The following is a 17,050-nucleotide window of genomic DNA, read 5'->3' on the forward strand; positions in this document are numbered from 1 at the left end:
ATATAAAACTTGAGACATAAGCTTTGTTATTTTAGAATTGTAGGGCTTTTCTTTATTTACATACCTTACTTACAGACTTGACTTTACAATAGGTAACTATAATAGATTACTAAGAATAAAGCAACAAAAAGCAAAAGACAGTGAACATCAATACTAAATCCAACAAACTTTCTAGTTAGTATGTAACATACATAAGTTATGTACTTTTAAATATAACTTTTATATATTTAAAAAAGCAGAAAAGAAGAACAATTTATTTTACTCAAATTTAGTGAAGTCTCTTGAAATCTCACTTTAACTGTGACAAGAGAACAATCATTTTAACATTTAATTGCTCTACAGTTACTGGCAGGAAACTAAAAGGCTCCCTTTTGCTCTGTCCTTCCTTGCCAAAGTTTCCATATAGTTATGGATTTTTGCACTTAGTGAAACTCAAATTTCTCTCAGTGTTTTCAACATAACCATTCACACAAATAATACAGATATATGGCAAATTAATCATGTTATCATCAATTAGTAACTAAGAACCATACATGATGTAGAAAAACAGATATAAATACAATTATTTGCATATTTTCATACATGTGTATGACATTTACAGAAAACACGTTTACATTAGTTTGAATATTATCATAGGAGACAAATGCATATATAAACTTTATTCATTTTAAAAGCCAACATATGTTTTATTTAAAAAAATATATGGAAGGAAAGGACAGCTGCTAAGAGCTCAATTCATTTTAAATTTAGGTAAAAACAAAATTCATCTGTCAAAGCAACCTTATAAAATAATTTGGCCTGCAAAAATTCAGTTTTAAAATTGAAATAATTTATCACTGTTATAAGAATTAAGAAAACGTATTAAAGAGATTCTCAACTCTTCAGTGATTACCTCAGAACCATGAAAAGGCATCACAAAGAAGAAGCAGATAGGGCTCTGCCGTTCAGAAGAAATGAAACGTTTAGTCTGTCAAACTCATACTTCTTCCCAAAATTACTATATTTCATTGAAGTAACTAAACCGAAAATTAAAAAAAGGTACAGATGGAGGGTAACTTCCCATATACAACATTCTGGTAGACTCACAGGTATTTATAAATATCTGCCCCCACAAATACGTAAGCAACATATCAGAAAGACACAGATAAGAACGTAAAATAATAAAACTGGAAGGTCAGAAGGCACAGTCTGAAGACTATAATCCAGTAAATGAAAGAGAAGGAAGGTACACTAATAAAGTAAAATTCTCTAGAAACTATCAGTTAAGGCGTAAAAAATGTTTTTAAAAACTCACATGTACATTTAAATCCTTTGCAAAAACAAAAAGTACTTCCTCACAGAGTTTATAGGACTTTTAATTATCATTGAGCTCTAAAAAAAAATTTAAAAATTCATAACAGAAATGAGAGAAAATAAAATCTTCCAATTCCAATATTCTACGAAGCACCTCATTTTCTCCTCATTTTTCCTTAAACTAACAGAAAACCAGGTACCATTAGTGCGGTGGAGAGTTCCCTGCAGACTCAGTGCTGTGCTCCTGATCCTGCTTTGCTTCCTTACGTGGTGAATCTAGTTCATTTCTGCTATGCTCCTCCTCACTAGAATCACTGTCCGATCCGTCTTCCACCCTGACAGATGGCTTGTCCTGGGAAGAACTTTCACAGACTTTGTCTGTGGGAACAGCTCCTTTCCGCTGGGGCAAGATAGTAAAAAATGCTTCTTGCCAGTCTCTTGTCTCCAAGTATTCCAGAATAATCTCAAACACTGCAATAAAGACAGAGCCCATACATTTCTTAGCCAAGCGCATCACAACGCTGCATACTGTCTTTTAAAATACACTGCCTTTCTGTTAAGAGTGTTACTTTGTCCTAAAACTACTTTGTTCTTATCTTTTCCTTCTCCTATTGGCTGTCAGGGCCAATCTGTCCCAAGGATCTCAAGCTCGTTAGCTCCTCTCTAGCTTTTCCTCAGTTCAGTTCTTAAGTACTCAGAAATTTGTCAGTATCCTTTGTCAATTATAAATGATAGAAAGAGGATCTTTGTAGTTTCCTTCCTATTCTTTTTTAGCCCTTTCACTTCTTTATCCTTTATCTCCTAAGATACAACTAGAAAAAATGGTTAACATTCACCTAAATTTCTTCTTTCTTATAAAAAGCCACTCACTCTGAGGAGCTGCTTGCCTGCTTTATTTTTACGTTAGGAGTAAAGAAAATCAATACTGTTTCTGACATACTTTCACTTCAACACACTGCTGAAGGGCTAATTTGGAGTACTTTGTGGAAAAGTAACTTTCACTGCACATTAAAGGTTTTAGAAGAAGTCCTTTCCTTGAATCAGTAACTACATTTCTATAATTCCCTAGAGCCTGCTACACAGAAGGTATTTGGCATATAAAAAGAGTTCAATAAGTAGTTGTATACTGATTAAAATCTCTCCTTAAAAAATTTTAAAAGGCAAAGTCCAGGCAACAGCTTAGGTCCAAAAATGTCTATTCCAATATTATTTATGACTGCAAAAAGGAAAAACTAATTCAGCAATAGGAAAACGGTTAAAGTATTGTATATTCAAATGATGGAATATTACAGAGCCTATTAATAATCACTCAATGACCTGGAAAAATAAAATTAGTGGGAAAAAAATATCCCAGATTTATAACATTGTATGTAACACAGTAAGAATTCAATCATGTGGTATGTAATGATATATACGCATAAGAAAGAACTAGAAGGAAACACAAAAAAATTAACATCAAGTATCTTTGTGCAGTGAGATTACAGTTAATTTTTTATACTTTTGTACATTTTCAAAATTTCTAAAATATGCATTTCTCTTGTTTAAAAAAATTTTAAATGATTACTTTTTACAATTTTGTCTCCAGCATGGTGTAATATTTTCTACTTGCCCAATTCTCATATGTAATGTTCTTTCTTGCAAGGTATATTTAGGTATATTTTCCGTTTACCTTTATAGCTTACCATGATTAACTGCCAAAACTTTCCGACTATTCATCTTCACAAAATTTCCAAGAGGGAGCTGTGCATGATCAATTCCATAATCTGATGCTTGTTTATATGTGAGTCCCTACAACAAAAACACTAAGATTTGGACTAGAACATTAAATTATTTTACAGTCTATAACAGTATCAATAGTTTTTAGAAAAGACTATAGTTTACAGCATATTATCTAAAGAGGGTACGTGTGTGTGTGTGTTTAATTGCTAATTTGGAAACATTCTCTTGACAATAAGTATAGTCAGAATGTTTGGAGCATTTGTTTTAATCTCCTCAACTTACAAATAAAGAAACCAAAAAAAGACCTTATGCTCCCTGCCCAGTTACAAAGCTCCTCGGCAGCAGAACCACAAGAAAAACCTGGCTCTCTCCTCTCCTGACTCAAATATCTTTCCACCATTCCACCCTGCCTCTCTCTCAATCTAAAATATAGTCACATGCCGCAGAGTGACATTTTAGTCAGTGAAAGAGCACTTATGTGACAGTAGCCCCATGAAATTACAATGGAGCTGAAAAACTCCTGTCACCTAGTGATGTTGTAGCTGTGCTGGTTGTATGAAAGTGTAGCACGTACAGTTATGTACAGTACGTAATGCTTGATAATGATTATGTTACTGGTTTATGTATATACTGTACTATATTTTTATCATTATTTTAGAGTGTACTCTTCTTACTCAAAAAAAAAAAAGCTAACTGTAAAATAGCCTCAGGCAGGTCCTTCAGGAGATGTTCCAGAAGAAGACACTGTTATCATCGGGGATGACAGCTCCATGCCTGTTATTGTCCCAGAAGACCTTCCAGTGGGACGAGATGGGGAGGTGGAAGATGGTGGTTTTGATGACCCTGACCCTATGTAGGCCTAGGCTAATGTGAGTGTTTGTGTCTTAGTTTTTAACAAAAATGTTTGAAAGTAAAAAATAAATAAATAAAAAATAAAAATGGAAAAAAGCTTATTAAATAAGGATATAAAGAAACTATTTTTGTACAGCTATCCAATGTGTTTGTGTTTTAAGCTGAGTGTTATTACAAAAGTCAGTTTTAAGAAAATTTAAAGTTTATAAAGTAAAAAAGTTACAGTAAGCTAAGGTTAATTTACTATTGAAGAAAATTTTTTAAAAATAAATTTATTGCAGCCTAGGGGTCCAGTATTTATAAAGGCCACAGTAGTGTACAGTGATGCTGTAGGCCAGCACATGCACTCAGCACTCACTGACTCACCCAGGGCAACTTCCAGTCCTGCAGCCTCCATTCACGGTAAGTGCCCTTCACAGGTGTACCATTTTTTATCTGTTATACTGTATTTTCACTGTACCTTTTCTATATTTAGATATGTCTAGACACATAAATACTTACCACTGTGTTACAACTGCCTACAGTACTCAGTGCAGTAGCAGGCTATACAGGTTTATAGGAGGCTACTCCTTCTAGGTTGTGTAATATACTCTATGATGTTCACACAACAACGAAATCACCTAATGGTGCATTTCTCAGAAAACATCTCTGTTGTTGCAAGGAGCATGACTGCACTTAAACCGAATTCCTAGAGAAGGACCATCGCTCTTGCCATGAATGTAAAAAAGGTTTCAATCACATAACAGTGCTTTGCACAAATGGCAAAGACAAATGAAATGAAAACCTGACTTGAAAAAATTTTTTAAAGTATTTGGGGAGCAAATACTTAATGATAGATTGAAATAGGTGCTATTAAAAACAAAATTGTTTTAGTTAAGGGAAACATACATATGAGAGAAATATGTGGTTCTATATAAATAACAAAATATAATTTTTCCACTAAGAAAAAAATAAAATGGCTAACGATCACTCTGATATAATTCCCTATGATGCTCTGGAGCTGCACTCTGGTAACCATGTGACTACTTCAATTTAAAATGATATTTAAAATTTAAAATTTAAATTTAAAATGACTATAATTTTTAAAAATTCAGTCACGCTGTGCATATTTCAGATGCTCAATAGCCACACAGCTACCCTACTGCGCAGGCAGATGTGAACATTTGCAACGCTGCAGAAAGTTCTACATGCATGGTGCTGCTTTACAAGAATAAGGAATTACTTCATGTTATTCTGCTGACAATATTTCCTCAGATACTTAATAAGCATGTTTTCTTCCTTAGCTGGGCTGATTTTAGCATGCTGCAAAGTAGTTGGCAAAGTACAAAATGATGCTTTCTTTTAGTAAGTACATTTCTGTAATTTTTCATCTGAAGAAAGGTATGGGGGTGGGAAGAGAGAAAACGATAAATATAAGAGAAAAAACGTCCCATGAAAATCTCTTATTTTAAAGCTAGTATAAATTCCAATGGGTTGGCAATTGATTAATAGCAGCATCTTCTATCAGTACAGCATAGTGTTTAGCATGTGGACTCTGGAGCAATCTGCCTGGTTTCAAACATCTGCTTTGCCACCTTCTACTATTTATTTTAGGCTTAATTTCTCTGTGCCTCAGATTCCTCATCTGTAAAATGTAGATAATAGTAGCACTGAATTCACTGAGTTGTAGTGAGGATTAAGCAAGCTAATATATGTGAAGTACTTAGCTTAGCCCAAAAGGTGACTGAACATGGTAGGCGCTCAATAAAGATGAGCTATCATTAGTATTACTGTTACTACCAGGAATCTGAAATATTGACTTTAAGTACAAGCAAAAGCAAAAATAAAAACTTAGTACCTTATGATGGTTGTGATCCACTAACCCTCCAATCACATACGCCTTTGATTCATCTAACTCCTTCAGTACATTCGGTGAGTCTGATGTAAGATAAACCAGGTCTTCTTTTTTCACAAGTTCACTGTAGTGCTCTGGTTTGATGTGGATATCCTTTAAGACACAAGGTGAAACATGTTACTAATTAATAGCAGTTTGTGAAAGATGGCTAAAAATGATTTATCCCCTTTCCCCAAAACAAATCCATCCAAAAACATCTGAAATAAATTCTGAAAATCTGAAAATGTATTATTTAGAACTTACTACTTCAATTCCTTATCAACTTACACCTTGGTCATTTAAATAGCCTCTTAATTTTACTTCCCTGTTGCTGGCCTCAGACTTCTCCAATCTACTTCCACACTGATGGCGGGCTCATTTTCTAAAAACACTACTTTCAATGTTTTACCTTTCTCCGTAGGATAAAATCCAAACTCCTTAATTTAGAGACTCTTTCCTGAATATGGCACTAACCTACCTTTCCAACTTTATCTTTCTTCCAACAAAACAAATGCCTTTTTACTGCCACATATTTGCTCACATTGTCCTCCAGCCAAAGAATGCCTTCTCCAATTACTTCCTCTCCATCTACATGAATCATCAAAAGGAAATTGCTTATAGATTTAGTTAATTCCATGCATCTATTTCTACAAAGATACACATTTGAAAACTTCTTTGCCAAAATTGTCAGGTCAAAGGTACAAAATTGAATGACAGTTGGTAATCAGGATTTTGCAAACCATATTCATTGCATAAAAGAAAATGGATCACCAGGCTCAGATGACATTTACCCAATAATTTTGAAGGAGATCAAGAATGAAGCAGAAAAACTCTCACCTAAAATGTATGACTTACTGATTAATAAATAGTCACTTTTCTGTAAAATAGTATATTATAAATTTGACTCCTACACTTAATAAAGGCCCCAAGAGAAACCTGAGTAATTAGAGACCAGTGAAACTCATGTCTCTCTGGAAAGCTGATTGTATAAATATTATAATAAATTTAACAAGACACAAAATAATGGAAAATATACCTATTATAATTTATTAAATTATTTTTTAGGCAAAGAGGCACAGACATAAGAGTTAGTAAATATATTGTATATCTTCCAGTAGCCACATTTAAAAAAGTGAAGAGAAATAGTTGAAATTAATTTTAATAATATATTTTATTAACATATGCCCTAAATATTAGGCCAACATATAATAATTATTTTTAATATACTTTAAAGATGACGGTAAAATAGGTAAGATTTAGTGAGAGCAAGTACAAACTAACAGAAAGCTTTCTTCAGCTTCCACTGGTAACCTTAGACTTAGGTTCAGTGACACACAGGGTTTGGAGACTGCTATATTTAGTAGAACTATATAGAATTTAGGTAAAAAGTATAGACATTTAGCAACATAAAAATATAAAACAATATGTGAGAGTTGATCTGTTTTAATTACCTTCCAGTTGACCCAGCCTTTGTCATTTTCATCCATGTTCCTTTTCAGCCGGCCTCCATGGCTTGTCAAGTAAAACTGACATGAGATTGGCAGGTACAGAAAAATAGCAAATGACCATTTAAGTTCAACATTTTATTTCCCTCATCTACTCGTTTCATTATTAATGAAACACACTATGTATGTATTCTCATTGATCTAGAAAATTACTGACATGCTTTAGGCATACAATAAACTGCGGTAGAAATGATGTGCTTTGTGTATCTCATAACTCACTAGCTTCAGTACTACATTTACATTTTCATCCCACTTCTCTTTCAAGTAGTTAAAAAATCTGCCTCTACCTTAATGATCACTTTTTTGCAAATCCCTGCTTACATGTCAAGTTCCCATTACTCCCCCTCAACAATTTTTTTTTTTTCGGCCACCGCTGTTATATTTTTTTACCAATCCAAAGTCTTCATAATTTTTCCTTGATTCCAAACCCTGACACCTATGTAAGTCTGAAGCAAGGGTGAGAAGGGGCCTGTTAAACAGAAAAATAAGGATATAAGTACTAACACAGAAGTGGGATAAAAAATTATAAGACATAAAAAATACAAAATATAAAATTATTGTCACTTGGTAAAAACAAAATATCTAAACAAAAATAAATTAAGAGTTCCTGGTTCTTAACATCAGTGGACCAGTGTTAATTTTTTAGGTCACCTATAACTCAAACAAAAAGACCCTGTTCTTAACAGTAGCCAATTAGTCTCCCAAATCACTCCCTCACCCCAGCTTAAGAAATACTTTTCAAAATTATCAGTGACTCCAAAGGAAACTAAAATCGTTTAAGTAGACAAGACTGATACTACAGGCACCACAGCACACATCAAGCAGCGGCAGCTGCAGCCTCTACCACCCCACCAGCTCAGGAATTGAAAGTGGAGAAACTGGTATGAAAATACCTATAATATAATAATAATAAAGATATTCAACTACATAGCAGTCAACAGGCCAACGTGTATAAGACAGATAATGACTGGAAAGTGTCTGAGAATGATGTATGTGAAAATATGTTTCAAATATTTGACTTTATTTGTATAAAAAAAGAAAACATTTTTCAAATAGACATTAAACAAGATTACATGAAAGGATCTTGCAAAGACAATCAGAATTATCTATGTTTTTTGCCATGGAGGATATAAAAGAAAACTGCAGTCTCTCTTAAATTCTTTAAACATACCTGCACGGGATGCAGTGCTCTTCGGTTTTCTGCATAACACCGCTGTATCTGCTTATGAAGTTTCTTAATGTCCTATGAAAGTGCAATTGTTAAAGTAACATTATCAAAATCGTGTGGAGCCATTCCATGATCTTAAAGGACTAGAATAAGCAGAAGGGATGACTTAGATAAGTACAATTTTTCTTCTTACATACAAGTCTGTTCTGATAATTTTCATTTGATTCCCTTACATAGTAACAAAATTACTGTAAGTAAATACTCTGTAAGTGACCCATTATTTCCTATTTTGTATCTGTTTAAAATGCCAGTTCATGAAAACATCTACTCTCTTAAGAGACAAAGACAAATAATGCACTGGTAAATGGCATTGGATCTTCAGGATTACGAACATGCAGTTTCTCCGTTTTATCATCTAATTATGAGGTGTACGTGTCTCTCTCTCCCCCATCTACACATATATAGACACACATACACATAAACACACACATATATCAGAGCAATTTACCAGCTAATTTAACTTAGGGGGCAGCGATTTTGAAAAACTTAAGATACATTTTAGTACATAAATTTATATCACAGTGATATTACATGTTAAAACAATAATGATTCAGCCTAGTTCACCTATAGAAGTCTTCTGATAATGATTCATGATACCTTTAATACCATCAAGTCATCAAAGCTACAGTCAATGATAAGACGGAGGGTGCTGTGGGCAACGTGTCTTCGGATACGTTTTCTGTCATTTCCATCTGAGTTTGATTCCAGTTGACATTGTCGCTCTAATTTTTTTCTCTTGCGCTTTTCCTTTCGCTTTTGTCTAAGATTAGTAATGAAAATAAATTTTTATTATTTGTATTTTCAGATATTCACAAGACTCTTCTTAATAGACAAAGAAATAATTACTTTTTAAAGTCACTACATTAAACCATAGGAAACTGTCACTTCTGCGACGATTCAAAAGTGGTCAAGTACTAGCAGCTTTATATAGTCCATCTAAAAGGTTTAGATAGGAAGGAAATGAGTTTGTGAAAACAGCATACAGCTTTCTATCTAAATCCTAACTATCTTACCTCAATAATTTCATTTATTATTGGTATTACACTATCCCTAAGAAAATCTTATAGATATTGAATTTGAGAATGATGATCAATTTTACATTCATCATTCACCCTCTACATGATTTTTAAACATTTATATGGTATTTTTAAAAAAAAAACAAACAAAAGCTTCATTAAAAAAAAAAAACTCACATACTTTTTCTCTAATTTACACCACTGTGGTTTATTTTCTCTCAGTAAATTTTGGCATTTATACAGTAACAAATTCAGCCTAACTGCTTTTACCAAAACCTGCAATGATTCTTCTAGCAAAATTAAAGTTAGGCTAAAATGTGATCTTTTTGAGTTGGTTATTTTTATTGCATATCTAGGACATGGATATTATTATATATCCCTTACCTAAGACAATTGCTTCAATAATTGTGCTGCTAAGCACAATAGGTTCTGGGTGGAAAAAGCACTGAAGCCAAGTTCATCAATACTGCTAAAAAAGATTCCAACGACATAATTCAAACCACGTATATTTTCAACAGTCAGTTGACAGTGAGAGCTAAAAATAGGTATAACCTCAATTTTCATTAACACAATCACTTTTAACATGCCAAAAGACTATGCAAGGTCTAACATTCCATATTTCAGAACAGGGACAGAGCATATAGATTTTAAAACACGTACTTGCGCAGTTCCCGTTGTTCTTCCCATTGTTTCTGTTTTATAAGTTTTTTCATTTGTCGTTTAGATACTGGTTTAAACCCTTCACCTAATCTTGGCTTCTGGCTCTCCTCTTGATGTTCACTTAAGTCTTGCTTTTTTTCAACATTAGAAGTCTCAGTTATTGCTGGCAACATTTCAGATGACATTATTTGGTGCCTCTGAAAAACTGAAAAGCAATTTTTGACATGAACAGATAATTTAAAAATACACAAAAAAGTAAAAAAAAAACCCAAATGTCCAACAGATACGATTAAAGTTAAACCATATCAGTAATAAACAGAAATACAAATTTAGACAATTAAATGTCATTTACTGGCAAACATCATTTAAATATCACTTAATATCAATTAAATATCATTCATTGGCAATGCAGGTAAAGTTTTGACGAGATAGGGTGTTTTCATATACTATTGGTGGTCATAGTACAATTTTTTCTGAGATTCCTTTTCTCTTTAATAAATTGTTAACATAAAAGCTTAGAAATGTACTTTTTATTTATCCCTACCAAAGATTAAGCATTATGCTACCAAATGTTCTACTGGCCTTAAGGAAAATTCTATGATTCTTCCTTTACATAGAGATAGCTAACAAGTCTGCGAAAAGCAGCTAATTATGTAAAAGAAAAAGGAGAAAAATCCCCACGATTTAGATAATGGAAGTAAAAAACCTTTGCAAAGCATAACTTAAGCAGTAGTTTTATTATATGGTTCTTGCTTTCTTTAAAAGTGCAATGTTGTAATAAGATATAAGAGGATAACTACGCAAACTTAGAAAATTTACCTAATTTTCACTGAGACAAGAAATTTTAAAGAGACATGTGCTTTGGGGGCTACAGAAAAAGCCCTGCCATTTTACTAGGACACAAAACTAAGCAGGGGAAAGAACCGTCTAGTAATCCAAGTAAGAGCTCACAGACTTTCCTTATTCCACTAAGCAAAGGGTACACTCAGTCTGGGAGGACACGTCCTAGAAATGACGAGCTCAAACTTGACTCTACACTGTAAACTCCACGTGGGGAGGGATGATGTCTGCTTTGGCTCAACATTATATGGCCAGTACTAACACGGTGGCTGGCACTGAGTAGGTGCTTAGTATCTACTGGTAGAATAAATAAATGAATGAATATGATATTACAAAGGATTTTAAAAGTAATAAAAATAGTAATAGCAAACATTTATTTATTAGTTCTGATTGTGCTTAATAAAGAATTTATTATCTAATTTAATCCTTGAAACAATCCTATTAGGTAGACAGTATTATGCCCACTTTACAAAGGAAGAAAGTACAGTAGGTTAATTTGCCCAGAATTACAAATAGAGCACAAAGTATATACTCAAAAATATTTGGCTGAATAAACAGATGAATGATGGATGTTAGGATTCAAACTCAAATTTACCTCTACTACCTCCTAGGAACCCAAAACCATACTTAGAAAATGGGGGTTTGCAAAAGTGTAAAAGAGGTATGTTATTTCAACCCTGCTGACAGAGGGCTCTGAGAAGACCTGTGTCACTAAGAAAGAAGAAGAAAAAACAGCTCCAGTTCTATTCCTATGACACTAAATCAAAAAATTGGAACAGACTTTCTAGAAATGGTTGCCAAAAGTTCATGCTTTGAGAGATCCTGCCTCCTAATCTTGAAATACATGAAAATAGTAGATAAAATATAAAAGGGGAAATAGAAAAGGTACAGCCTCTTTCAAAATCAAAAATAAGAAGTGAAATAGGTATTGTTCCTATTGGATTTGCTGGGCAGTCAGCTGTAAGTTTCCTCTGCTTTAAAGTAGGAAGAATAACAACACAAGGCAGGAAATGGGAGACAGATGAACTGAAACCAAGGTTGAGGTGGTCTCCTGCTTCCATGAAAAAAGTCTGAAAACAGGTACAACTGGACTATGGCTTATACGAAACTAAGTACTCAGGGGAAGCCTGAAGGAAGCAGACCTAGCCTCTCAGTCACAATCTGGACCAAACCATAAGATGACATATGAACTTATAACACTACATGATTAGAATCTGAACCACTCATATTAATGACCTGCTGTGTACTGGAACACGGAACAGGGTCAAGGGTCAAGTAGTAGACAGATATCAATAGTAGATGGAGAGAAGTGTTTAGGAGAAGAGAGGTGATAATTCTACCCAAGATGAATCTGCAAAGCAAAACTACAAAAAGAACCGATTTTAAAAAATAAAATCAATAATCAGGAAATAAATTCACTCTATACAAATTAAAAATGATAGGGCAATCTGAAAATGACTTTAAAATAAATTTGGTTAAAATATTTCAGAGAGATCATAAAGAAGAACCATAAAAACAAAACAAAATTGTGACACAAAAACACACATTAAAAAAAAAAATGGAAAATAAGAATCCACGAAGAAGAGTCAATTTGAAAGCTAGGAAATGGCATAAAAAGTTCAATATATGAGACAAACTTGAGATTACCTGGGGTCCAAGAGGTGACTGATGAATTAGAAGACATCCTGACAATCTGATTCAGGATGCAGAGAAATAGAACAGAAAAATAACATGGAGGAGCAGTTAAGACTTGGAACAAAAGATACTAGATCTGCATTGTTTTATGGCTGAGTAGTGCTCCATGGTATACATATACCACAATTTATTAATCCATTCATGTATTGATGGGGATTTGGCTTGATTGATTCCACATAAAAAAAAAAACCTTGGATAACAGGATGAAAGAGATATGAGAAAAAAGGTAGTTAGAATGCATTCATTAATTTTTTAAAAGCTAGAAAATAAGTTAAGCATTCAATGTGAAAAACTAGAGGCAAGGGAAACTCAATCAGCCTAAAAAGATTAGAAGGAAGAAAATGTACAAATATATATTGCGATCTCTAGGATTAATTTTTACTTTCTTTCCAATGCACAGTACATTAAATACAATTCAGCAATGCATGTATCCAAAACAAGATAGGCTGGAGAAAACTGAAGGCCCATCAAACTAAACATGAAAACTTAAAAGCACAATTAAATTCACAAGAAACAAACTGCTCTCTTCATGAAATAATACTTAATATTCCAATAGAGCACATTTCTGTTTATCAGTGGCATTGTTTTTGGCTAGCTTTCTATTTTGTTCAAAAACTGCAAGTGTTGGTTAGGTCTATAATATGAAAATTTTTAAAAGGCAACGTAATGTTTTACAGCTCATGTACACCAGGGGGAGCACGTGCCTTTCCTAGCTAAGAAGTCCCAAGTTAAATTTAAGCTGACCTATCATAGTACGGCAATGTTTTTAAACAGCCTATTAAATACAAGGAAGCGTCATGAGGTAGTCAACACCATCATCATTATTTTTTTAGCTATTCCCAATTAAGAAAATGCACTGTACTAAGTGAATTTTTTAAACTTTAAGTAAGCTAGACATACTGAGATATGAATAAGTGGAATGCAGCAAAAATTATGCTAGCTTGATATAAATTGCTTATAACATACATACGAAGAGAGTAACCAACTCACACTGTATACAGTAAGTATAATGTACACATACTGCACTATGTACTAGCTTGTTCAGATTACCTGTTAAGCAAAATACAGCATTTTACTAGGTACACTTAGGCTATCTGATTATTTTAGTTTGAGCAATAATTTATAAAATCTCTGGCAGAGTTCTGTGGTCCTCCCTCACACGCAATGATGCTTACGGTACATTTTCATTCTTTCAACCAAGTTCAACAGATACTTGAGAATGATATTTTATAGTTAATTACAGAAATATTTGTGTGAAATTTTAGTTTAGCATAAAATAAAAAACGTGGGGGCTTCATTCACAGATATAGGTTATCAAAACTAAGAATCTGATGAAGATGACTACGGCCATTTGGTGTGGGTGGGATAAATACGTAATAAAGTATCTCAATATTCCTTGTATTTCCATTTCTTAGCACAGCTTAAGGCAGGGAAGTGAAGGCCATTAGAAAAAAAAAAGTTTTTTAAAAACTTGCAAAAATCTTATCGAATGGGCTAAACAGTCCTCGTAATTTATGGCACAGCCTCCCTTCCAGAAAGATGCAAAGCAATGCTGGAATAATCGCGGAATGGAATTAATGACCTGACAGTGAGAGCGAAGAAATACCCTTTTAAAAAACGTGCTGAGCAAGTCCGCAATAGCTAAAGCCCTTTGTTCAGCTGTCAACCCCTTTGGGCGGGGGGCGTTGGGAAGAAAGGGAGAGAGAAAAAGTCTATTAAAGCGTGAGAATGTAACCTGTCGCCATCCTCTTTGTATCTCTAGAAAAATTCCCGAATTTAAGGTATTTCAGTGAAATCAGGTAACACCTCGCTCTTCTTCAAGCCGTCCTCAGCTCACACCAAGAGCCTACATGCACCTGCAGCAAGCTGCCCTCGGCCCTCCGTATCTGCGAGCTCATCCCCGCCAGCCCTCGCTGGAGAAACGGGGCAGGGCAGGTTTAGAGAGGGACAGTGACTGCCCACGGTCTCCGGCCACGAACTGCCGGAACCACAGCTCGCCTTCCGGCCCTTCAGATCCCATGTCCCTCTCCTTCTTTGCAAACTCACACTGTTCACATACTGGGGACCGGATCCCGACCCCCAAAACAAACGCGGGCCGAGAGCGTCGCCCTGCGGGCGGACGCAGCCTCGCCCGCTCTCCCTTCCAGGCCCCGCACGCACCCCGGAGCCGGGACTAAGCCACAGCCCGCGAACCGGGGAGCCGCTGGGCGGGCCGCGACCATCCGACGTCATTTCCTTCGGGCCTGCGTCGCCGCAGCCACCTCCACAGCCTACTGCCCTCTGCCCCGGAAGCCCTTGTGGCCAGCCCAGGGCAGCATGGCACACGCTCCTTTTGCGCCCAAAGGATGTCAAAGGGCGGGCGAGTGGCAGCTGCGGGGCCAGGACACTTACCGGGCTGAGGAACTGATGGGCAGCGTGAGAGCTCGCAGGGAAAGCCTTTCCTGAGTGGCCCTGACGCCGCCTGCCAGTCCTTCTTCCGAAACTCCAACTCCCAGAGGCAGGGGCGGTCGCTGCCGGTGGAGGCTGCGGCCGTTGCGTCTTACGTCATCGAACTGCGCCAACCTCGGGCCCGCGGCGCGGGAAAGGGGCGGAGCTTACGTGGGGGCGGGGCCGGAGGCAGGGTTTGGGGAGTGGGGCGTGGCTACAGGGACGTCTGCTTTTCCCTGCAAGTGGAACTGTGTACCTGCGGGCGTGTATTTAGTCATATATTTGCACGGAGGTGGGGTGGGGAATTAAAACGGTCCCACTCTTTAAAATTAAAAATGCAGAACAGGCGAAAGGCTCTTAATTTTTGTGTGTTGAAGATGAGAAGAAAGCATCTCTTGCCTAAATGATTTCTAATTCATAAAGAAAAAGGTTACCACATCATATGACTTTACATAACTCAAGTGGAAAAATTAAATTTAAAAAGTGAATCAAATTCATAATAAAATGCATTTAAATTTAGAATTTGTAAGCCTTTTTTATGGCTTAAGTAAAACAGCCGTAGCTTTACTCTCCATTCATTCTTTGAGCTATTTTTCCTAGGCTATTTTGCAAAACATCAGGTGACATTTCATTGTTTGTAGTGCTTGACCTTATATAATCCTTTTGCTATATATAGACTAAAGAGTACCGAGGGAGAAACGAAACACAATCCCGTAGATTGTCGTTTACTATTTAGTTTTTCATTTGGCTCAACTTGTAACGGGCAGTTCTTCTAATTGCAGAATTTGAAGGTAAGAGTGAGGTTCAAAGGTTTTAACAGAAGACGGCCTTCTCAGTATGGAAAGAATTCTGAAGTAAATTACTCTTGATGCTTGAAGACATATTTGACTATGTATAAAGGCTTCAGTGAATAGAAAATTAAATCCAGAATTTGAGGTTCTCCAAAATAATTGAAATTTCTCTGAATTTAGTCGTAAAACTGAAGTCACTCTTACTTTAAACCCTCAAATTTTACTTGTAAAACTGTGTCACCAGTAACACTCTTGTGGGTCCCTTTCCATTTCTTCCTCATCTCAAATCTAAAAAATCTTTGTGAACTGAGCATTGGCAACGAAGCCTGGGTCCATTTCTGGTCTGTTAGTAGGGCATCTTTTTTCAGCTACCTCCATATCAGGGCAAAGAGTAGCTGAGGGAGGATTAGTAACTGGATATGTAGCCCTTCACATGTAGGTCATTAAATTCAGGCAGGCATAGTGATGTGCCAAATCTTTCAACAGCTGTTCAGTTGCCCCTATGGGATCTGTTTCATAAATAATTATACATTTATATATTTTTTTCAGAGTTAGTAGCTGACATCCTTAGATATTTAAAACAAAGTTTTTAAGTTACAAAAATCATCATATTTTAATAATGAAGTCAATACATTTTCTTTCATAGTAATTCAGTGCAAAACTTAAAATGATTCTAGTATCAACCCAAAATAAACACCAAAAAAAAAAAAATACCAGCAAAGTCTATTTCACCAAAGATTGAAACATAGAAAGTTAAGAAGATGAAATTACATGCTATGAAACAATCTTTTCATTAATTTGTAAAATTCGTGTGTTTATTTATTTGACACATCTTTGAGTTCCATGCTTTTTGTCTTAGTACTGGTGGTACAAAGATGACTAAATCATGATCTCTGTCCTTAAGGAATCCGTAGTCTAATAGGAGAGCTAGCAGTAAGTAACTACCGTACAACATATAATGTGCTTGGGATGACTGTATATTGAAAGAAGCAGCTAAATGCTCCTTGAGGCAGAGGACATAGTTTCAGAGATTGAATAAGTTTTACTCCTTCTTGGAAAGTAAGTAGGAGTTTTCCAGGTATCAGGTAGGGAAAGAAGTTTTAAAATATTAGGAATAGTGAAAACAAAGCATGTTACAGTTTTACACATGA

General features: G+C 35.3%; 1 protein-coding gene across 3 annotated transcripts; it reads right to left on the minus strand.

Annotated features, from left to right (window-relative positions):
• Window positions 1-1,357: 1,357 nt before the first annotated feature.
• TRMT10A (tRNA methyltransferase 10A) lies at window positions 1,358-15,221 on the minus strand. 3 transcript variants are annotated; one of them, XM_045536877.1, is made up of 8 exons: window positions 15,073-15,221; window positions 10,147-10,351; window positions 9,068-9,230; window positions 8,414-8,485; window positions 7,189-7,263; window positions 5,702-5,851; window positions 2,976-3,081; window positions 1,358-1,764 (listed from the first exon to the last, which is right to left on the minus strand). In XM_045536877.1, the coding sequence occupies exons 2-8, from the start codon at window positions 10,329-10,331 to the stop codon at window positions 1,496-1,498; spliced, it is 1,020 nt and encodes a 339-aa protein (XP_045392833.1). In that variant the 5' UTR covers window positions 10,332-10,351; window positions 15,073-15,221; the 3' UTR covers window positions 1,358-1,495. The 3 variants fall into 3 exon arrangements, with proteins under 3 accessions (XP_045392833.1, XP_045392836.1, XP_045392834.1); XM_045536880.1 differs by lacking the exon at window positions 15,073-15,221 and adding an exon at window positions 14,842-14,880; XM_045536878.1 differs by lacking the exon at window positions 15,073-15,221 and adding an exon at window positions 14,728-14,829.
• Between the last annotated feature and the right edge of the window lie 1,829 nt (window positions 15,222-17,050).

This window comes from Lemur catta, chromosome 24, assembly GCF_020740605.2.
Source record: "Lemur catta isolate mLemCat1 chromosome 24, mLemCat1.pri, whole genome shotgun sequence".
Lineage (NCBI taxonomy): Eukaryota > Metazoa > Chordata > Mammalia > Primates > Lemuridae > Lemur > Lemur catta.